Raw genomic sequence first — 24,759 nt, forward strand, 5'->3', positions numbered from 1 at the left:
CACACATGTTCATGCACACTTGCATGTGTGCAGAGTAAATAAAAGTGTAGTTAAAATGTACTGATCAGTGATTTCCAGAGTCGTGGGTTTTGCCATTTGGAAACATTCCAAATGCAGATTTGGCAGTCTGTTAAAGTTGTCAATTTTGTGTGAGAAATAACATAAAAGCAAATAGTACCATGTTTTTCTGGTGTGTGTGTGTTTTTTTTTTACTCAAAGAAACAGGAAACACAGATTCTGATGATTAAACAGTATACAAAAAATGTCTCTATAGAGTGGGTTTATCACTGTACAACTTCTCCAAGGCTTGACATAAAGACAGCAATGCTTATAGAAAAAATATTTTTTTAAAAAAGATGAAGACAAAATGGGTTCTATCTGCATAAAAATGTACACACCAACACAATGATTTAGAAATAAATCTGCCCACGTTATATAGCACCTATCTTCAGTGAGACCAGCTATCTTTTAAGTTGTTTTTTGTTTTTAACAGATCTTGCTTTATTTTTTAAATATATTTTTCTGTTACCTAAAGAACCTCTTAGAGTTTCTACGTGCTCTCATTTCTTTTCCTGTGATCAGTGGTGGAGACAAGCAATGTGCTTTTGTTTGTGAGTGTGTGCATGTGTGGTCACTCCCCTTGCAAGTGGAGACAAGAAGGCAACTTAGTTACCGGCCTCCATACGTTCCCATGCTATTTATTGAGACAGGCTCTTTCACTGAGGCCTAGAGATTACTGAGTGATTAGACGGGAGCAGAAACCCTCCAACAAGATCTGCCTGTTTCCACTCAGGCAGTGCTGGGTTACAGGGCTGCGCCCAGCTCTTGTGTAGGTGCCGGGATCAGACCTCAGGTTCTCAGGGCAAGCACTTCATCCCCTGAGCCGTCTCCTCAGCCCCAATGTATCTTTGAATAGAAGACTTCAGGGAAAGGATGACGTAGCTCAGTGGCTGGGAGAAGGGTCTGGAGGGGCAGGGAAGGGTGCCTGTGAACCCATTTCACTTGCTTACTTGTGCACTCAAGGACTGAAATGGGAACAGTCAACAAAATGAGACGAAGTTACAGCATAGCTCAGCGTCTGGGTTTTCTGTTTCCCTCTATTCTCCCCAGTTAGCAACACAGTCCATACACCTTTTGCAGTAGCCTAAAGGGAGTAATGCCTGTGTTGTAAGAGTCTCTGTGTAAGATACAAAGAAAAAGACCACTGGAGTTCATATTGATGGTGCCTTATTAAACAAGCAAGCCAGTAACAAAGCTGGGAGCATACTCAATCATTCTGACCTTAAGCTCCCAAAAGTTCAGTTTATCAGTAGGGTACTGGCTTATGCTTATTAAAAAAAAAAAAAATCAAACATGTTTGCTTCTTTGCTAATATATACTAAGATGTAAATTAGAAGATTTAACAATCTGGGGATCAGGTAACAGCTTGGTGGTTAAGAGCGCAAGCTGCTCTTCCAGAGGACCCATGTTCAGAGTCCCAGCAGCACACGGAGGCCACAGCGCCTGCAGCTTCAGTCCCAGGAGATGCAGCACTGCCTTCTGGCCTCCAGAGTCACACATGGAGGCTAAACACTCATAAACATAAAATAATGATTCAGAAAATTAAGCATGGGGTGTGGCCACTTATGCCTGTAGCCCCAGCACTCAGGAAGCTGAGAGAATGGGGTTTAGACAAACCTGACCTACAAAATGAGTTTGAACTATACTTTCTGTCCTTTACAGTATTTTTTAAGATAAAAAAACTTTTAATTTAACTGGTTCGGGTAGTGCACACCTTTAATCCCAGCACTCAGGAGGTAGAGGCAGGCAGGTATCTATGAGTTCAAAGGCAGCCTGGTCTGCACAGAGAACACCTCCACCCCCCCCAAAAAAAAAACAAAAAACATAAAACAACCAAAAACAACAAATAAAAACTCACTTTTAGGGCTGGAGAGATGGCTCAGAGGTTAGGAGCACTGGCTGTTCTTCCAGAGGTCCTGAGTTCAGTTCCCAGCAACCACATGGTGGCTCACAGCCATCTATAATGAGATCTGGTGCCCTCTTGTGGTGTGCAGGCACACATGGGGGCAGAATACTGTATAAATAATAAAATCTTAATAATAATATAAAAAAGCCCGCTTTTAATTTAATGTGTATGTATTTGTGTCTGTGTGTGTGCATGTGTGCGGGTGCCTGCAGAGGTCAGGTGGAGGTGACAGATTCCCTAGATCTTGAATTACAGATGGTTCTACGCTGCCCTGAGACATGAGTGCTGGGATCCAAATCCAGGTCCTCTGCTCCTGGCTGCTGCGCTCTCTCTTCAGGCCTCCTTACTATTAAAAAACCAGGAAGTCCAGGGCAGGCATTTGAGCTGTAACCTACATTTGGCTTTCTCCCATCATGACTAGTTCCACATCATGCATACGGGTAGGGATGCTAATGCTTTCTGAGAACCCCACATGCCACGTGCTCAGAAGGGCACTTGGTTCACTTTGTTAAGTGACAGGGCCTGCCTAGCCAGCTTTCTCCAGTGTAGTTAACTCTCAGTGTTCTTCCCAGTCCCCTCTCCATTCCCCCAACCTTCACCTTTATTATTGTTTCCAGAGCTGGGGCTTGAGCTCAGGGCTATGAGAGCACGAAAGTACGAGGCTCACCGCCCAGTCCTGTCTTTTCCCCTTGAAGTATCTTTCCCCTCCTCTAGAGCCGTCCTTTATATAGCTCAAGACTTACGAAACTACAGAGGGCTCAATGAATTTTGCTTCTTGGGAATCCACAGATTTGGGTGACGTTGCCTGAGTTTTATTTTTATAAGTACTTAAAACTGAACGCCAGGTGTGGTGGTTCACACCTATAATCCCAGCACTTAGGAGGCAAAGGCAGGCGGGCCACTGTGAGTGCAAGGCCAGCTTGGTCTACAAAACAAGCCCAGGACAGCCAAGGCTAGACAGAGAAACCCTGTCTTGAAAAACCAAAACAAACAAAAAAACACTGAACACAAGCCCCTGCATGCTTAGTGTGCATTTCACTAATTAGTTACACCACCAAATCCATGTGACTGATTTAAGCACTGAGACAGAGTAGTGAAGAAAGGGGCAATCCTTGTCAAACACTACATGCATAACCAGACCGCGCTCTGTGCTCACAGTCTGCTGACTCCACACACAGAACGTGAAGAGGTCTTAAGTCAGGAGAGCAGAAAGAAGGAACGCGCGTCTGCCTCTGTCCTGGAAGAAATCTAGAGTCATGGATACGCTTCTGTGAATCATTCTTGCCTATTCATCTGCGACTGATAATTAAATTCTTCCTAGTTCATGAGAAAGATAGGCTAGATTACAAAGTCACAGAATACAGAGAAACCCAGACAAGAGCACCGGCCGGGCTGACACGTGCCTCCTCCGCCCAGGAAGCAGAAGCTGGAGGACGAAGAGTTAGGTGATCCTTGGCTATGAAGCAAGCTTGAGATCAGTACGTGTTACTTATGACCTGTCTCAAGACTGAAGAGAGAACTAGAAAAGAGCACGCCCAAACCCAGAAGTGAGCTGTGCAGCACTGCCTTACCGAGGCCCCTGTCCTCTAAACACAGCAGAAACACGATGGCAACAAAGTTAGCAAAGACCTGTGTGCCCTGCCCAGCTCTTAATGTGCTACGTAGAAAAAGAGAGCAGCCACCTTTTCCTCTAAAACTGTATGATTAATCACATGCTAAGACCATCAGGACTCCAAATGGACAGTGAGAGGACACACCTTAGCCATGGCATAGAGATTTAAAACAAGCACTCCCTTCAAGCCTCGGGGCAGTCAGCTGCCCCATTAGCAGTCTATAGACTTACACAGCTGACCTATGAGAGTCAGCAGCTCACATACACCCTATATGTAACCTGATTATTGCTGATACCAAGCAGAAAACCAAGCTTGAAAATGCAATCAACTGAATATAGCTTAACAGCAGATAGGAGAAAAATGTTTACCAGGTGTTTCTAGTATTTCTTCAGATAGTGTCACGTGTACATTTGAAAAAGACTGGCAACAACATCAAAAGTACACTCAACAGACCACACTCTGTTCAGCCAATCCTGAGAGGCGTAAGTGGATGCCCACAGCAGGCTCTCACTGAACAGTTGCGTTTCTTCAAATATCTGCATCTAGAGATAACGGACACGCTGAGGCCCTAAGCTGCCGCCCCTCCCTCCAGCACTTTTGATGCTTGTTTCACCCAATCCGGAGCAGCATGGATAACCAGAGATATGGTTTATAACCTAGATGAACTCCCAAATATGGCCGCAGAGAAGTCACTTAAGTGAAGAATAAGCTTTTAGTCTGAAGAACCTTTGAAATGGAGATTGCCATGGAATAAGCCAGCGTATTCAGTTTCTTTCTTCTTTGTAAAAACTAAGGGCGTGGCCTTCCAATGATACAATTCCTCAGTACTTAAGGACGTATCCTTTATAGTATAATTTCCAAAAAGGACAACAAAGAGTTATTTAAGCAAAGAGTATAATCAATGTAGAAGTAATTCCATGTACTCTTTCCACTTTGTTCATACTCTTCATTTGTAAGTTGCCAAGAACATTCACTTGTGAGAACACAGGTTTCTGATGAATACCTTTAACAGAAATGTATAATAATTCCACTGTAAAAGAAAATCATGTGCAGGTTTACAAACAATCATAAGCCTACAGACTTATGGTGGAAAAAATGGGCCTACTAATTAATATATCTGTTACTAGTCTAACATCTTTTTTTGCACACTTTATATGTACAAAACTTTTAAAACTTGCCTAACCCTAAAAATCATACCTAGGATGGCTACCGCCTAGAATGGCATCCAAGTGGTCTAGGGCCGTTTAGCCTTTACTTTTCTGTCGAGGTGATAAAACACAAAGACCAAAAGCAATGTATGGAATACAGAGTTGACACAGGCTCAGGGTTTAAGAAGGTAGGTGTCCCCCAGGGCAGGAAGGCTTGGCATCAAATCGCAGGCGCGGTGGCTGGAGCAGGAATCTGAGAGCTCCTATCTTTTATTCTCCCCTTCCTTTTTTGAGACAGGATCTTCCTATAAAGATCAGGCTCTGAGAGATCTGCCTCCGGCCTTGAGTGCTGGGATTAAAAGTGTGTGCTAATACATCCAGCCAGAGAAGGGCTCACACCTTGAACCACAAGTGCAGGGCACAGAGAACAAACTGGAAGGGGCTTGAAGCTTCTGTGTCAAAGTTCACCCCAAGTAACATCCTTCTTCCACCCAGTCTGCACCACCTGGATCTTCCCTAAAAAGGGACACCAACAGTGACAAACTACCACAGGCAGAATCTAGCCATCAGCATTTTAAACCACTGGCCTCGACTTAGTACTAAACATGAAATAAGGCAGAAACTACTCAACTGAACATCTACGGGTTTTGGTGTAGCTGAGATGAATATCAACAGTACTGTGCCTGGGTAAGGATAAAGGCCTAGAATACAGTGAGAAATGTGAACTGGGAATGGTATGCAAAAACCTGTGTTGTAAAAATGGGAAGAGAATATTAGTTAAGTGGCTTTATATGACAATCTTAAAATTCTTAGGGAACCACAAAAGACTTTTCCTCTGAAAAAGGAGAAAGTTAGAGGCACACTTTCTGATTTTAAGTAACCAAAATTGTATGGGCTAACCAGATAACTCAGTAGGTAAAAGCACTTGCTACCAAAACCTGACCACAGGAGTTTAACCCTCAGGACACACATGGTGGGAGACAGCTGATGGACTAAGTTGTCCTCTGACCTCCACATCTGTGCCACAGCTCAGGTGCACATCTACTCACACACACATATTACATACTTTTTTAAATGGAAAAAAAGGAGAAGGAAAGGGTGGAGGGAGCACAATAAATGGAGTCTAGAAATAAACTAAAAAATATGGTCAACTAATGTTTACGAAGGATGAAAAAAGACACAAAAGAGAAATAAGTCTCTTTAGCAAACTGTGCTAGCAAATTTGGATTTGCTTATTCAAAAAAAATGAAGCTTGCCTGGCAAGGCGGCTCCGTGGGTGAAAGCACGTGCTTCCCAAGCCTGACAACCGGAGTTCCATTTCTGGAACCTTGGTGTAAAAGTTCTAGGAGGAGGGAACAGGCTCCACTAAACTCTGACCTCCACATGTGAACCATGGCCTGTGCATGCTCCTACACGCTCCCACTCACATGTGTGGGCACATACATCTTCACACAAGTACACATACCCCACACCATTCACCCACCCAACAAAACCAGTATGAGTAAGATTTTTTTATCTTCAAAATACTAAGCATAAAAGACATGTGTAGGGCTGGAGAGATGGCTCAGTGGTTAAGAGTGCCGCCTGCTCTTCCAAAGGTCCTGAGTTCAATTCCCAGCAACTACATGGTGGCTCATAGCCATCTGTAATGTGATATGGCGCCCTCTTCTGGCTTGCAGGAGTACATGCAAGCAGAGCACTGTATACATAATAATAAATAAATTAAAAAAAAAAAGAAATGTGTACAATAAGGAGTAGGCTGGGGTACATCTCAGTGGTGGAGAGCCTGATAGCATGAAACCTTGGATTTGATCTTTAGTAGCACAAAGAGTAGGCACGGTTGTAACTGCAACATTGCTAGGGTGAGCTCCATGCAGCCTCTTCTCAAAAATTAACAATGAAACTAGACAAGTGAGTCAAAGACAACTACATCTGGCCTTTGAAAATTGGGTAATGGCATAAAACAAACCGAAAAGCATTTACTAATAAAAACTCCTGGCTGGGCATGCTGAAGGCCTATGATCCGTGTCCTTGGGAGGCTAAGGTAGGAGGACTTTCGGTTTGAGGCAGTGCAGGCTACTTGAGACCCTATTTCAAAAACAGCGTGCTCCTGGGCTATGGGTAGGAAGAGGTTGGTGTTTTAGACGAGGACTGTTACTAGCATTGTTCCTACCAGGCCCCATTTGAACCCAGCAATGATAGGGAGAATTATAAAGTTGCATTTGCAAGTATACTGTTTTAAAAAGTGCTCTCGAGAAAGAGAATTGGGGAGAGCCAGTGCCACAGGAAACCAAGGTTCCAAGGTAAGCAACAAACCAGTAAGACCGGACAACTAGCAGGGAAACTGAGTAATTACAAAGCCATGGTGAGCCTTGATAAGCTTCTAACTTATCGTGGGTGGCCTGAAAGGGTGTGAGCACTTGCACAAAACTGTAAGACTGAGAGAGACTGGATGTTAGGGAAGTTGGTTATCTACGGACCTACAGATGAATGTGCTGCCTTCCACAGAAAAAGGACAGAAACAGACATGACAATCTTGCTATGTAAAAGCTAGAGCAAATTCATAAACTGCCTAAAGTTTGAATGTGTTCCCCAGTCTCTTCCAAAGGCAGTTTTCCTAGCTTAAGGTATTTATGTATATAACCTTTGACCAGTGGCTAATCAGTAGTGTAGATGATCCAGGGGTGACCCCCAGGAGGCCAGGATTAAAACCTCCTGAAGAAAAACCAAAAACTGTGCTCGGAGAAACAGCCATTTCACACTAGAGACTCACAGGCAAATCCCTAAAGTAAATAATGAATAGAAACACCAGGCATATCATGTGTCTCGGTCAAGTTGTCTTCAAAATATATTTGTTTGCTTGCCCATAGATCGGCAATGCTCGTAACTTTAATCAGTTTCTGCAATGAGCTGTACTTACTGCAGACTCATAATGGCCAAAGTATAAACATAAGTGACTGTTGGGGCAGTGGCCCACGCCTTTAGTCCCAGCACTTGGGAGGCAGGTGAATCTCTAAGTTCAAGGCCAGCCTGGGCTACAGAGTAAATTCCAGAACAGCCACAGAGGGCTACACAGAGAAACCCTGTCTCAAAAAACAAACAAAACCCCAAATAAACAAAAAATAAGTGACTGTTGAGTGCTCCTGGGTGGGGAGTGAGCTCACTGGTAGAGTGACTTATGAGTAGACTTATGAGTGACTTATGGTAGAGTGACACATGAGTCCTCAGCTCTAAGATATCACCCCAAGGTCCAGAACACCTGTGGGGAATAAAGAGGCAAAGGGAGAGACAGAGAGCTGCAGAACACTGCATAGTGGCATTAATGGGCCTGTTTTCAGCAGGTATGATTATCAACCTGTACAAGGTTGCATTCACCAAGATGGATGGAAGGGAAGGAGGTGATGAGGTCCCTGCACCCTCTGAGGACTTACAGACGGTTAACAATTGCTGGCAGATAGGGAAAAGGTAGCTGGGGAAGGCAGACATTATTTCAGTGGGAGGCCAATGGTATGTTGTCCATGTTCCTGTAAAGAACTCCTTAGCGTGCCAGGTGGTGGTGGTGCACTCCTTTAATCCCAGCACTAAGGAGGCAGAGGCAGGCGGATCGCTGTGAGTTCAAGGCCAGCCAGAGCTACACAGAGAAACCCTGTTTCAAAAAACGAGAGAGAGAGAGACAGAGGCGGGGGGGCGGGGGGAACAGGGTGTGACGCCTGGAGTTTAGCACAGAGGGACAAGTAACTAAAAGCAGACTGGAAGTCAGTGAAGTCAGGGAGTTCTAGTGTCCCCTGGTTCTGTCATTAAGAGCCACCCTGTACATCACTTATGATCAAATAAACACAAACTGAGCAAGCCAGATTCAATCTAACATCCCAATTTAAGTGACTGTTAGGGGCTGGAGAGATGGCTCAGAGGCTAAACGCAGAGGCTGCTCTTCTGGGGAACGTGGGTTCAATTCCCAGCATTCACACAGGAGCTCGCAACCATCCGTACCTCTAGTCTCAGTAGACCTAACTCCCTCTTCTGGCCTCTGCAGGCACTGCGTCCACATAGTGCACAGACATACATTAAGGCAAACACTAATACACATAAAATATTATAAATACCCTCTGGCAAATTCAAATGATTGCTGGGTACTGTATTAGGAAAACTCTAGAGCATGGAAGCCCAAAGAACATACTGAGTAAGTCACTGAAGAACTAACTGTGCTCACAACTGATCTAAAGCCCCGACCCACTTGTTTTTAGCCAGGGTCTCTCTACATAGCCCGGCAGTCCTGGAACTCGTTATGTAGAGCAGATGTAAAACAAAAGACGGACGCCACCTACAGAGCTCCCTGTCTCCACCAAGTGCTGGGAGTGCAAGTGTGTGCCACTGACATGACATGGACATTAAAAAAACAAACTTAAGATGAGTGGAGTGGTACATGCCTTTAATCACAGCATCTGGAAAGTAGAGGCAAGCAGATCTGAATTTGAGGCCAGTCTGGTCTACAGAACAAGTTAAAGGACAGCCATGACTACATAAAGAAACCCTATCTTGAAAAAACTCACCTCTCTGTATGTACATATGAGGTGTGTGCAGGACAGCTTACTGGAGTTGGCCATCTCTTTTTAGCTGGAAGTGGGTTCTAGAGACTGACCCCAGATGGCCGGTCAGTCTTGCAGCATCAGGGGAAGAGCCTTCTTTACACTCAGCCTTCACATGGCACTACGAAAACAGCACTCTTGTTTATTGTAAGGTCTACCTGAAGTTCAGGAAAACCATGGAGTTACGTATTTATTACATAAAAAAAGCTTTCCTTCTAATGCATTCAAAAAACATGACATGACTGAGTCTAAAACCATGCTTAGAATTTTGGTGGTTCAAAGACCTGACAATCTTTGAAACCTGACAAAGTTTGAAATCATGTCAAAGTTAAATTTTAATTTAAAAATATTTTGCTGGACGTGGTGGTGCATGCCTTTAATTCCAGTGCTCAGGAGGCAGAGAAGCAGGATGATCAGTGTGAGTTTTGTGAGTTCGAGGCCAGCCTGGTCTACAAAGTGAGTCCAGGACAGCCAAGGCTACACAGAGAAACCCTGTCTCAAAAAATCAAAAATTAAACAAAAACAAAAAACAAAACAAAACAAAAAACACAAGCCAATAAAATATCCAGTACCTTAATATTCAAAAGTTTACACCTGTCCTTTCTCAGAGATCAACTTCCTCTTAAGGGACAAAAACCTTCATCAACAAAGATTAAAACCCTATAAATATTGTGTTTGTGTGTGTACATTGGGAAAACAAATTTATGGAGGGCTGGGGAGATGGTTCCGCAGGTCGTCAAGAGTTTGCCATGCAAATACAAGGAACTGAGTTTGCATACCCAGAAAAGGCTAGTGTGGTGCACACTTGTAATCTCAGCACCCAAAGGCTGAAATAGAATCTCAGGGACTTGTGACCAGCCAGTCTAACCAAGTTATGAGCCTCAGGTTCAGTGAAAGGACCCTGTCTCAAAAAATAGGGGAAAGGGGGCTGGAAAGATGGCTCAGAGGTTAAGAGCACTGTTTGTTCTTCCAAAGGTCCTGAGTTCAATTCCTAGCAACCACACGGTGGCTCACAGCCATGTATAACGAGATCTAGTGTCCTCTTCTGGCATGCGGGCAGAATATTGTATAAATAATAAATCTTTAAAAAAATAGGGAAAAAGCCATACAAGACACCTGATGCTGACCTGTGGTATTAATAGGTCACACACTGGCATGTGTATCTACAGAGACAGGTGCACACCTATACACACAATCCCAACCCTCCATAAATAAATGCCTTAAATAGCATTATACAATTCTCATTTTTCTTTTCTTTCCTAATTATTTTTAAAATAGAGGTGTCTGTCTGTTGGTTGGACTGCTCTTGGACCCAGTAGCCCGGACTAGCACCAGTCTAGTCAGGAGGACAGGCATGCCTGCAATACCTAGCTCACTTAGCAGTATAACTCTTGACTTGGATAGCTTAAGCGGTTTGTTTTTGGGAAATTTTCACGTTTTCTTTTTATAACCATTTACTGACTATCATCAAGATGGACATTCAACTTCTTTTCTTTCTGGTAGGTGTGCATGACAAGTATGTATGTATAGACACGTATGCTTACTGTGTGGCCAAGCCGCAAAGCCAGAGGCTGACACTAGGTGTCTTCTTCAGCCACTTAAATGTTTAAAATTATTTTATGTGTATAAGTATTTTGTATGTTTGTGTGTATGTATGTATGTATGTATGTATGTATACTGTTGTGTGCCAGAAGAGTGTATCAGATGCCTTACAACTGGAATCATAGATAGTTATAAGGCACCAGATGGGTGCTGAGAATCAAACCCAGGTCCTCTGAAGAGCGGCCGGTGCTCTTAACCACGGAGCCAGCTCTCCAGCCCCCTTAGTCATTATCCCACCTTATTACTTAAAGCAGGGTCTTTTCACTGAATCTGAGGCTCATCATTTTACTAAGTGCCCAGTGAGCCCATGGGCACTGTCTGCCTGTCTCCCAGTGCTGGAGTCACCCAGCTTTTCAGTGGGTGCTGGAGATCAGAACTTAGGTCCTTATGTCTGCACAGCAAGAACTTTATCCACTGAGCCATCTGCACATGAGGTTGTCTGTAACAGTCTGGCTGTCCTGGAACCAGGCTACAAGGTAACCTGGAACTCTGTGGGCTCAAGTCAAGGCCACCACACCCAGTATTCTTTAATCTATCTTGTTTTGTTTTTTTCCTTTATATGTAGTGTGAATGTATTTTTATATCATGTGTGTAGATGCCTCTGGAGGCCAGGAGGGCACTAGATCCCTTGGAGCAGGCTATCTAAGCAGTAAGCCCAACATGAGTGCTAGGAGCTGAACTCTGGCCCTCTGGAAGAGCAGCAAGTGCTCTTAACTTTTTTTTGGCTTGTTTTGGCAGACTGAGTTCCGATGTGCTAGGCAAGTGCTCTATCACTGAGCTATACCCTCAACCCAAGACGGAAATAAGCATCAAGACAGGGCCTCGTGTGTCCCAGACTGGCCTCAGAGTTACTATATAGCAGAAGGCTTGAACATTTGCAGACACTAGGGACAACTGCACGCAGGACTGCACCTGAGATACCTCTCCAGTCCCAAAGAACTTATCATCTTACTCTGTTGTGATTACAGACTTGGCCTAGTTTATGTGTCACAAGAGATCAAACACAGAATTTTGTACACTGTATCTACAGAAGCCCATCTCCAGCCTTCCAAAGAGACGTATTTTTAGATTCCTTGGCCAAATATTTTGGCATACTAGAAGGAAAGGGACAGAATCCAGAGGTGTTAGACAGGTGGGAGAGAAGTACCATAAAGCTCTGATGTTACAACCAAGGTTCAGGTTGAGGGTCAGGCCGCTCAGTCCTCACTCACTCTCTACACAAGGAACACAAAGCACTTTCTATTGGCAACCATCCCTAGGCCAGAGGCACAACCATTGCTATCAGCCTTCTGTTGCTCACGGAACAACTCTACAAGAGACTTAGTACCTTCAGATAACCTAAGTTTACTATCTTTAAAGAAGTCAGTTACAAAATCAGTCTCTGAATTTCCTCTGGACAATCCAGGGGGAAATCTGTTTTACCTTTGACCCTTCTCTGGCCTGACTATCTCTTAGCCCTCAGATCAGCAATGCCATCCCTTCAACCTCTGCCACTCACTATGTCTTCTCTCCTTCTGTACTCTTGCTTCCCTGTTAAACTTGTAAAGGCCCTTGTCATTGCACTGGGTCCTATCTGTATAATTCAGAACAATCTCCTTATCTCAAGATTTTTAAGAACCAGGAACATGGCTCAATGGGTAACACTGATACCCATCCAATTCCCAGAACTCACATAAAAAACAGTCAATCAAATGAAACAGATACAGTATAACACATTACAATGCCAGAAATCCTATAGTTGGAGAGAAAGCAGACAGAGGCAGGAGAATTGCCTGTAGGGTCACAGACCAGCTATCCCAGAATGCATACATGTCAGCAGAGAAACAGGAGAGACCTGCCACCCACTCACAAAGTGAAAGGTGAAAAGCAACTCACAAAGCTGTCCTGACTGTCGCATGCATATCCCCTAACACACGCACACACGCATGCAGCACACTTCACTATGTCACATCTGCAAATTCCGCGTTCTCATCTCATGTATGGAAACACATTCAGTCCTGTGTGCTGCTCACACATCAGCATCTTTGGAGAACCATCACTCTGCCAACTGTCATCACCAAGGTCACAGCTGCCACAACCACAGAATTTGGAACTAACACTCACTGTGAAGGAGATACATTTAGTCACAAACCTTCTCAAGTCTCCTCCATGAAAAGGACTTCAACAGAACAAGAAACAATTCTAATAATTAGCAAGTAGGACCGAATGAAATTAAACACTGTAAGGCATTTCTACTTATGTGAACTGTGTTTTATCTGCATGTATGTCTGTGCAGCATGTGTGCACCTGCAGCCTATGGGGGCCAGAAGGCATGCATCAGATCCTCTGAACTGGAGTCACACATGGCTGTAAGCAGCCAAGTGGGAAGTGACCCTGGTCCCCTACAGGAGCAGCAAGTGCTCTTAAGCACTGAGCCTCCTCTCTAACCCTTAAAGGATAAGGTGCTGGCCTAGTGTATATGACGCCTTAGAGTCAATCTCCAATACCACAAATAAATAGCTTCTCACCAGCAAAGGAATCAATCACCACCGTGAAAAGACAGCCTACAGAACAGAAGAAAATATATGCCAACTAATGGTTTCACTTGGAATTAATATGTATAAAAAAATTCTAATTCCTTTTAAATTTTGCTGGGCATGGTGGTGCACGCCTTTAGTCCTAACATTCAGTAAGCAGAGGCAGGTGGATCTCTGAGTCTGAGGCCAGCTTGGTCTACAGGGTGAATCCAGGACAGTCAAGGGCTACACAGAGAACTGTCTCAAAAACTAAAAACAACAAAACACAAATTGCTTTATAATTTGTAAGCAATTTTAAAGAGCTTACAATTTGTATGCTCTTTTGTGAGAGCCATGTACAAAAGTTACACAATCATTCTTGATAAATTAAAAAAAACAACAACAACTTTAAAATTCTCCAGGAACAAGGTATACAAGGGGTTTTTTTGGCTTTTGATTAACAAAACAAAAACCAATGAGAAAAAAAATAACCACTCAACTATAAAGGTAAAAGCTGAACGAGAGAGCCACTAAATGGGGAAAGGTGCTGGTTTTACAGAAGCAGCAGCTTTCCCTCAGACCACCATCTTCATTTGATGCCAACCAAAATCAAACAGTAGCCATTTAGTTAAATAGAAATGTAGCATGCTCCTGCATGTACTCATTTTATGTCCAATAGAAAAATGGGGGAGGGTGGCTAGACAGATGGCTCAGCGGTTAAGAGCACTATCTACTCTCCCAGAGGTCCTGAGTTCAATTCCCAGAAACCACATGGTGGCTCACAACCATCTATAATGTGATCTGATGCCCTCTTCTGGTGTGCAGGTGTACAGGCAGGCAGAGAACTATATACATAATAATAAAAAATAAATCTTAAAAAGACAAATGGGGAAGGGAAGATGAAAGAGAGAGCTTTTCTGTAGTAAGGATGATGGGAGCCAAACTGCAATGTCTAGGTGACAAAGCTCTGGAGAAGTCGGGTTCCCTTCACCTGTCTGCCTCTGGAGCACATCAGCTCTACCTTCAGCCTCAACGCCCAGCCACACAGGTCTGCCTGGTTCTCTGACTAACTTGTCCATCAAACTGGAATCCAATCTGTCTCATTCACAGCAGGCTTTCGTCAGTTCACTAACAGTGTGTGCCTCTCAATCTTAAAAAGCACCACAGAACCATCTGGACACACACACACCCCATTACTATAATCCTTGCTCTCAGCTTGGACACTTTCCTTCTGTTTCCATCACCCACAACAAGCACCAGTGTCCCTATGTGAAGCTTCACAAAAGACCAATCGTGCACACAGAAGAGCCTGTAAGGCAGCAGCAGGAACCACAGGAAGCAGCTGCAGTGGGCACATGTCCTATGTTCCCTCCCTTCACCCTGCACAGGAACTCCAATAATTAAACACCAAAGCCCAAACCAACAATCAAGAAATGGAAAAGGAGGTTCTCACAGAAAGAAATACAAATGGCCAATGAAAAGAGTTCACCATCCTTGTCTATCAGGAGGATACAAATTAAAGTGCTCTTTGAGGGCTCAGCAGGTAATGGCACTTGCCTTCAAACCTGACACCCTGTCTTCAATCTCCAGGACCAAATGGTGAAAGAGAACAAACTCCCATAAGCTATCGTCTGAAACCCACAGGGAACCATGGCATGTGTGCACCAATGCCTCATACACAAAACCAAAACTATGGTACTTACACAAAATGGAATGTTATTCAGCTGGAAAGAATGAAACTATGGCACTGCAAGAAAATAATAATGGAAATAGAATTATGTTAAGTGGGATTCAGAAAGGTCTAAGGGAGAGAAGCAAACAAGAGGGTGATAGACTCTATGGGTTGAGGCACAAAGGCAGACTCTTTAAAGGGAAGGGATCAGGGAGGAGGAGGAGGAAGAGGAGGAGGAGGAAGAGGAGCCAAAAGAGGGTAAAGAAATGTTTCACACAGTAACAAGGGTTTCTGGGGAATCAAGTGGTCAGAATCCACTACTAGTATCCTATGACCCAGACAGGTCTATAAACAAAGACGCCGGCAAGGAAGGACAGAAAACACAGGTGCTCCCTCTACTGGCCTATCTTCTGCACTCCTGGCCAGACTGGGGTTCTCACTACACACTATGCACATTTTCACCAAGTTGGAACTGAACTAACCTCTTTTCCTCTGCCCACCTCCAGTCTATACACTGAATATGCGTGCATGCGTGCGTGCGTGCGTGCGTGCGTGTAGGCCAGAGGTCAATCTCATATACTGTTGTCCCTCAGAATCCATCCATGTTGGAGACCTAGGCTTCGCAGATTGGGTTGGGAGGGCAGCAAGCTCTGGCTTCTTCCATCTGCACCTCCCCGCTGCCGTAAGGACTAGCTTTTTACACAGGTGCCAGAGGGCTAACGCAGGTCCCAAAGCCAGGAATGAAAGTGTGTGCCACACGCCCAGCCTGAGCTCTTCAGGGCTCCTCCTCATCTAGTCAAGTGTCTAAGCAACACAATATTCGCTGTACAGACACGTGTATAAATGTTCGTTTGTTGGATGGTTGTGAAAAAATAAACAAAAAACTAATCAGAAAAAGCTAGTACTGTTTTAGGATGGTATAAACTTTTGTTTCTCGAGTCTCACTCAACAGGCCAGGTTTGCCTGAAATTCACTGTGTAGCCCAGGTTGGCCTCAAACTCTTATTAATCCTCCTATCAGCCTCCCAAATGCTAGGATTACAGCTCTGGGAATGGGTGTAAATTTAATGCAGCAACCATGTTTTATTGAACTCAGTATTCTAATCAGTCAGTCAAGCAATTGGTCCATAAAAACTACTCTAAGTTTTTTTTTCCTCTTCAACACTATCCCTCTTTTCTTGACTTTTTGCTTGTTTTCATGATGGAGACTAGATACGCCTAGAGGCAAAACCACCTGGCTCAGGTGAATACAGTCTAGGTCTTTCCTTTTCAAATACCCAAGCTGTAGAAGCTGACATTTTTCAGTCTATTAATTTGCCTTTCCTTAAAAGCAAGTTTTCTAACTTGGAAAATTATCTATGTTTTTTTTCATCGTTATTAGGGCCTGCCATTTTTGTTTAGTGTATTTATGACAACTATTTCAGAACCTTTTTAACCCTGTCAAGGTCACATGTGTATTCCTCGCTGAGACAGCATGGTGCACACTAAGAAAATTCCTAGTTAGGTACCAATCGTGCCTTGCTGCAGTGCTCACTATACGACCACCACCCAGAGCTCATCTACCCATCTGGGTCTCTCCACATGACATGAATGTGCGAGGGTGGAAGGACAGCTATAGACTCTATCAGAAAAATCTAATTTAAATCCCAGTTTCACCACTAATAGCTCTGACCTTCAGCAAGCCAATACCCTGAACTCCATTGAACCAGGTGCCGGGCACAGTGTGGTGTGGAGCCGTGGAGGGTATGACAGAGCTTCTAGTGTAAGACACAGGAACCACAGAAAACCAAACAGGACACAGGGCGGCTAAGGCACACAGGAAGTGACACTAGTCTAGTGTGGCAGGATCAGCAAAAAGGGGCATTAAAGCTGAGTGCTATTGGATAAGTCATGATCGTCAGATGAGGCTGCTGAAGAAAACTGTTCTTAAAAAGAGGAAGTATATGAAAGGTCTGACTGCAACAGAAGTCCACTTTCTAGATGCAAGCACACTGGGGCAGAGGCATTAAGTAGGGCAGAGAAAAGCTGCTGGGCAACGGGTGCACACCTCTCATCCAGCACTAGAGTGGCAAAGGCAAGCGGGTCTCTGTGGGTTAGGAGCCAGCCTGGTCTATACAGGGGAATTCTGTTTCAAAACATGACAGGCACAGTGGCGAGGCTGCATGAGAAGCAAAATTCAAGCTTGACTGTGCTATAAAGTGAGACACTGACTCAAAAATACAGAAAGGGAGGCTGGGGAAATAGTAAAGTGTCTGCTGTGCTAGGAGCAGACTGGACCCTGGAACACAGGTGAAAGATGACAGAGTAAACGCTGTAATCCCGGTGCTGCGGAGGCAGGGACAGGCTGGGACAGGCTGGAAGGCCAGCCTCAGGGAATCAAGCTCTAGGCACAAGTAAAGCAAACTACCCTGTCTCAAAAAACACAGTGGCTGGCTGGATGTGCACACCTGTAATCCCTGCACTTGTAGACAGAGGCAGGAGGATCTCTGTGAGTTCAAATTCAGCAAGTTCCAGGCTAGCCATGGCTACACAGAAGGATCCTATCTCACAAAAACAGACAAAAAACCAGACCAAAACAAGATCTACAGCTCCAGAGAAACACCACCAACCCCAGGTGGACCTCTGGCTCCATGTCCATGTCTGCATGCACGCACATGTGTGTGCGCACGCGTGCGCTCTCTTCCCCCCCTCTCCTCCCCCAAAGGCAACAACAACAAAGAGAGACTGGAGAGATGAAAAGCAACAGGCAACAAACAGGTCTCAGCCTTTGCATCTGTGAGCTGGGCTTTCTCCTCTGCTTGGCTTATCAGAGGTTGGCTTCTATAATAAGGATCAAGTGAGAAATCCCTCCACTTCGTAGCTTTAAACTACCACTCTCCTTCAGGTCACCCCTCCACAGCACAGGATCTGATCATCTTTCCGCTGTTTCTAGGCACATCTCACCCACTGATGGCAACTTCTTCACCTCAAGTATGCCAACGCTGGAATGTCCTTCAAAGGGTTCAAACATCTGAACACAGCAAAATTAGGGTGTTGATATAACAAGTTTAATGTATTTTTTTAAATTAAAAAAAAGTGCACCCCATACTTAGGTTATAACCACAGCAGCTCTTGGGCACTAAGCAGACAATTTCCTCTGGTTAGGAGACAAGTTCTGTGCCTTTGTTTCTCAATCTTTAAGCTGAATAATATAGATTTGATTTCTAATCAGCCAATATAAAACAACTGGGCTCCTTTTTAACTGCCGCTGCCTTTATCACATTCTCTGAGGCCGGTGTTAAGTTAGTCTCTTCTGATGGAGATGCCAGACAAGTCAGTTGCAGGCCTGGGGAGATGCGCAGTGGCTAAGAGCACTTGCTGCTCTTGTAGCTGACCCAGGCTCAGTTCCTAACACCCACATGGTGGTTCACAACTCTAGTTCTAGGAGCTCCCGTGGTCTCTTCTGGCCTCTGTGGGCACTACCAGGCACGTACATGGCACTCACACATAAAAGTAAATCTAAAAGGTCACTAACAACTAATTTCAAATGCAAACTAGAAAACATTTCAGCGTGGTGTCATACCCCTTCAATCCCAGCACTCAGGAGGCAGAGGTAGGAGGACCTCTGTGAGCTTGAGGCCAGCTAAGACTACATAGAAAGACCCTGTCTAGCCAGGTGGTGGTGGCACACGCCTTTAGTCCCAGCACTGGGAAGCAGAGGCAGGCAGATCGCTGTGAGTTCGAGGCCAGCCTGGTCTACAAAGCGAGTCTAAGGCAGCCAACGTTACACAGAGAAACCCTGTCTCCAAAAAACAACAACAACAAAAAAGCAAAAACAAAACCCAAACAAACAAAAGACCCTGTCTCATAAAGGAAAACCAACAAGCCGATCCATGGCTAAGCAACTGAGGAAGAGAGCTGCGCAGACTGGGCGGCTACCGCTAGCATCAAGACACCTAGTGTGGACTCAGGAGCTTAGCACTTGTTACTCTTTCAGAGATCTGGGTTCAATTCCCAGCACCCACACAGTGCCTTACAAACGCCTTAGAGTTCCAGAAAATCTAACATCTCCTGACCTCTGAAGGCACTGGCATGAATGTGGAGCAGACATTCATACAAATAAATATGTATATTTTTAGTGACCTGCATTTCAGTTGGGCATAGTAGCACATGCCTTCACTCCCAGCACTTACAGGAGAGAGGCAGGTGGACCTCTCTGAGCTAAAGTGCTATTCTGACCAGGCATCCTGCTGCAGGCCTAACATAGAGCACCTCAGAAATGAAGGGTCAGGAAGTAAAAGCCATCTCCAGCTACATTGGGAATTTTAGGCCAACCCTGCCTCAGAAATCAGAATAAATACTATTTTGACCCTTTAAAAATACTTTCAAGTCCTTGAGGGGGAGGTGTTGAGACAGGGTCTCTCAGTAGCCTTGGCTGTCCTGGCCTCGCTTTGTACACCAGGCTAGTCTTGAACTCACAGCGATCTGCCTGCCTCTGCCTCTCAGTGCTGGGATTAAAGATATGTGCCACGATGCCTGGCTGATACTTTCAAGTCTTAAATATTGATTTCCAAATTCAGTATCAGAGAACTGACCCCAAAAAAAAACAAGCTATACATCTTCAGAATGGTGAATGCGATCAAGCCGCTACTTGACGCAGGGCCTCTCATGGAGCCCTGGCCACTGCTCGCGTGGCTGGCCCAGGTTCCGTAGACCAGGCTGGCCTCGGCCTCCAAGTGCTGGGGAAAGCGTGTTAGAAAGGCTCTGCTACTTCTACCAAGCACCTCCCTTGCTAAAACGCACATCAGCCGACGCTGCTATTAGGCTTTAAACTTGAATGTAAGTTTCAATCGGCTCTTTGGTCAAGTACTAAAAAAAAAAAAAAAAAAAAAAAAAGGCCTCTTTTTCTGTCAGACTTGCCTCAAAGAAGGTATACTTCCATGCCAAGTAGTCTTTTTAGTAAGGAAATCCATTTTAGTAAGTCACCTGCAAGTTAACATGCAGGCGCACACAGGTAGTTGCCTGCCGACTTCTCATTTAGAAGATATTAATATTTAGGAAGGGCCAGGCTTTGAGTGACAGTATTGGGTGCCAGTCACTGTATTATCCAGTCCTGGGAGGTAGTTCCAAGAATCCATTTCTTGTTTTTGCTTTTTGGGTTTTTTGTTTTGTTGTTGTTGTTTTGTTTTGTTTTGTTTTTTACCTCATTCTGCCAGGAAATGGCAGAATGGTTATTCTTTTTTAAAAATTTTTTAATTTTTAAATTTATGTGCATTGGTGTGAGGGTATCAGCTGCCACGTGGGTGCTGGGAATTGAACCCGGGACCTTTGGAAGAGCAGACAGTGCTCTTAACCACTGAGCCAACTCTCCAGGCCAGAACGGTTATTCTTTAAACCCAATGCTAGCTCAAACCTCAAGAATCTCAATTATCACCAGGTACAGGAGTAGATTTGAGGGCAACTGAAAATCCCCAGACAATGTATTAACACAATCTTCATAAACAGTGGTTCCGTTTCCTCTTCAGCCTTCTCTTTAATGCCAAATAACGTGAACCCTGAGCTTTCCCAGACCTTTAATCATGCATGGTGCTCTCTGCCCTGCCTACCCATTACAGCAATTTAAAAAAAACATTAACCCTGTGCCAATTATTTTCAGAAGCCGAGAGACACTAATCAAGTGATCCTAATAGTCTTAAACACTATTCTCAACTGAGGAAAGATAAAGCAGACTGGGAAACTTGTATTCTAAAGTACCACATCCAGATAAAATTACCCCGTGAATTGGAGCAATTTCAATCAGACCCTGTAAAATTCAAGTTTTCTCAAGACTAGAATTAGAGAGCAACTGTAAGATAGTTTAAGGGCCCAAACTCTGAAAAATAAAATGGCTTCCTACATGATAAATTCAACAGCAAAAGGCAAGCAGTAGAACTAAGGAGACTATCAACAGTTTAGACCAGTAATAAATAATATTACATGACGATAAATGTGTTCGTCTCATGGCCAGTCTACCTTTTTTCCCCCTCCATCCCGGAACTATTAGACCAAGCTCAAACTCACAGAGATCTGCCTGCCTCTGCCACTCAAGTACTGAGAGTGAAGGCATGTGCTTATTCCATCTTTGGGGGGGGGGGTGCGGGGAGTTGAGACAGGGTTTCTCTGTGTAGCCTTGGCTGTTCTCTAGACTCGCTTTGTAGACCAGGCTGGCCTCGAACTCACAACCATCTGCCTACCTTTGCCTCCCTGAGTGCTGGGATTAAAGGTGTGCGCCATCACACCCGGCTCCATTCATTCTATCTTAATACAAATCATGATTATGCTCAAAAATCATACGCTACTTAAAAAAAGCAAAGCCTAATGTCTTGTTACATGATGTCCTGAGTTTTCAGTCACTACATTACATACTAAGAGAAACTCTATCAGCATTTTCTATGCATTAAAACCTCAATTATGTTTTTATTATTGGGCACCAGTACTTCTGACTATAACAGTCATTAACACACCACCAACTAGCTTATAATAAAAATAAACCAAAGGAGGTATACAATTTATTTAATTAGCTCACTATCACTCTTTAAAGGGACTGTTTTCTATGTACATGGCCAGGCCATTAATAATTATATGCAAATGTCATATCCACTATTTGGTAACAAGGTCTCATGTATTTTTGGAGAGAAAACATGACACTCGGATGCATTTAACAATGTACTCAGCAAGATAAGCAGTAAGTTATTAAGTGGAGGAAGTGTAGGCGGATCCAACTCAACTGTGCGACAGGAAACACTAGCTATGGAAGTTTAAAAACAGGAATACCAAGTTTCATGCTGGCACAACGAAAAAAACATGCTGGTGAATGAAGGGCAAAAGAGGAAGTTCTTCTTAGTGGCAGGCCATATAGTAAAGACAAAAGTCATCCCCAAAGTTTAAAAAAGTCATCCCCTTTAAAGTTGTATGTGTATGTCTCTTTGCCTGTCTGTGTGCAGGTGCCGAAGGAGAGCAGAAGGGGGCGCTGGCTCCCCTGGAGCTGGAGCTACAGTGCTGTGACCAATCTGACGTGTATGCTGGGAACCTAGGTGAAATCCTCTACAAGAGCGGTAGGTGCTCTTAACCACTGAGCCGACGCTCCAGTCCCTAAAAGCATGCCCCTTTAAAACAAGCTTGTGAGGCCGGGCGTGGTGGCACACACCTTTAATCCCAGCACTCGGGAGGCAGAAGCAGGCAGATCACTGTGAGTTCGAGGATAGCCTGGTCTACAAAGGGAGTCCAGGGCAGCCAAGGCTACACCGAGAAACTCTGTCTCAAAAAAACAAAAACAAAACAACAAACAAAAAAAACCACCAAAAAAATAAATAAATAAAACAAGCTTGTGTAAGATGTATTTCCCCCAGATGTGCTGGAGCCTGAATTCTGCAGTTTTCAGAGAACAAGATACTAATCTGGCTCATGTTTTACACATTCATAGGGTATAAAGAGTACCTTAAAAGATCAAGCTATTAAGCTTAACTTCTTAAAAGTTTGATGATTTGACAGACACAGAAACACATGGCTTTAATCTCAGCAGGCCAGGCCAGCCTGGTCTACACAGGAAGTTTAGGGCCGGCCAGGGCCTTACCTATGAAATTCTATCTCAAAAAGAAAAAGAGAAAGAAATTTTTTGATTAACTTTTTTCCACATCATTAATTACATAAGGATCCTTCTTTAAAATGTATAAGTTTCACAACCTAAGTATATGTAGCACTGCTGAGCCACACAACTTAAAAATGACTAGGATGGCAAATTTTGTTTACCACACAGTAAGAATGTCTATGCTATTGAGAAATTTCTTCACATAAGCAGTAACAGTAATCTTTTTGTTTGTTTGTTTTGTTTTGTTTTCTGGTTTGTTTTTTTCTTTTCTTTTCTTTTCTTTTCCGAAACAGGGTTTCTCCGTGTAGCCTTGGCTGTCCTGGACCCGCTTTGTAGACCAGGCTGGCCTCGAACTCACAGAGATCCACCTGCCTCTGCCTCCCGAGTGCTGGGATTAAAGGCGTGCGCCACCATGCCCGGCTAGTAACAGTAATCTTAAATTGTTATGATTCATCTAGGGCCAAAATTATCTTATGGTTATTTTTAATCATTTAGTTTTTAGTAATGAAGTAATAAAAAATTCCAAATGTAGACAAAATCTTTAATCCTAAACTACAGAGTGTTTTCATTTAGCACCTTTCAAATAATCTGAATTACTTACTGCCAAAAAATACTAGTTATGAAATTATAAGTGTATGTTTCTACTTCAGCTGATTCCTTCATTCAGTTGAAGTGAAAATTTAGAAATTAAGAGAGCAAGATATTTAAATGAGTAGCCCCCACCCACCTTCCTCGGCAGTTGTTACTTTGGATACTGAGGTGGGTGACATTCCTCACACCTAGGCCTACAGCAGGGCGACAGCCAAGAACGCTAAGGTCCCCATCACTGCTAAGGCTTGGTTCAGCCCTACCAAAAATCTGTCGCGCTTTTGTGAACTCCCTTCAAGTTCTGCTCAGAGAAGTGTGCGATCCAGCTTAGTCTTGTAGCTTGAGAAAGGCCTGGAAAGACATGCTAAGCTTGGCTTGGCCACGTCTTGGTAAGCATCCAGGAAAAAAAAAGAGAGAGAGAGAGAGGGAGAGAGAGAGGGAGGGCTTCAACTTTGCAAAACCCCGTTTTCCTCAGTCACACCTAGCTCCCTTTTCGGAGAATAGTGTTCTCGAAAGATCTACCCCTTCAACTCAAATGCCATGCCCAGATCAGCTGCTTGGGAGGCAAGCTCTCAGCCCACGCCCTCTTCTTCCAGCACCTTCCACCAGAGCCAGCGGGCTGGTCCCCCATACAAACCGTCCAAGGAGGGGAGACCCTGGCTCACGCCTCCGCCCGCAGACAAGCTTGCCCAGGGCGTCTGCAGGGGAGGCTGGCCCGGGGGCAGCCGCTCGCTGACACCTCGGGGGCCCGCACCTCGGGGGTCCGGCGGGGGCGAGCGGCCGCGAAGCCAGGGCAGCGGGAGAGGGGCGGGCGCCTCACCTTGACCCTGATCTCGTAGGTGGTGAAGCGGCCCCGGCCGACCCCGACGGTCTGCGGGTTGCTCACATCGATCTCGAGGAAGTTGCTGGGCGGCCCGTAGGCGTCATTCAGGTTCTGCGGCTTGGTGATCAGCCGCCGGGTGTCCGCTACGGTCTCCGCCATTTCGCTGTGGCCGCGGCAGCCGCGGGCTCTCTGCACCGTCTCCGCCTTCCGCTAACGCCGCCGCCACCGCCGCCGCCGCCCGCCGCGGGGACTCCCGGCTCGCGCGCAGCGGACGGAGGCGAGCGAGCACGTAGGGGCGGGCGGGCCTCCCGAAGCTCCGCGCGAAGCTCCGCCCCCAGGCTTGCTCGGGCTTCCGCCCTTTGACCAGGGAGAAGCGGCTGACCGGCCTGAACGCCGCGCCCCGGTACGCAGGCCCCGCGGCGGCCCCGGAGGGACACTGCGGGGTGGGGCTGAGGTGCAGCGGTGTCACGGGACTGAAGGCACCAGAGACCTGGCGGGACTACAACAACCACAATGCCTCGGGAGAGCGCGCCGCCGCCGAGTGACGCGCAGGCGCGACGGGGGGGGTTGGGGAGGGGGGCGTGAGCTTCCGGTTTTTCTGAGTCAGCCTCTGCCGGGAGGGACCCCGGAAACGATTTTAGCTGTCTGGCACTTTGAAGGC

The 24,759-nt window shown here is 45.0% G+C and overlaps 1 protein-coding gene across 1 annotated transcript in view; it reads right to left on the reverse strand.

The window, feature by feature from the left end:
• The window catches only part of SNX3 (sorting nexin 3), a 35,295-nt gene extending 10,726 nt beyond the window's left edge, over positions 1 to 24,569 (reverse strand). Inside the window, exon 1 of the mRNA XM_084774457.1 lies at positions 24,096 to 24,569. Within this exon, the coding sequence (XP_084630583.1) occupies positions 24,096 to 24,257 (162 nt within the window). The 5' untranslated portion in view covers positions 24,258 to 24,569. The remainder of the gene's footprint in view (positions 1 to 24,095) is intronic.
• Between the last annotated feature and the right edge of the window lie 190 nt (positions 24,570 to 24,759).

This window comes from Acomys minous, assembly GCF_964271855.1.
Source record: "Acomys minous genome assembly, chromosome: 3".
Classification (NCBI taxonomy): Eukaryota; Metazoa; Chordata; class Mammalia; order Rodentia; family Muridae; genus Acomys; species Acomys minous.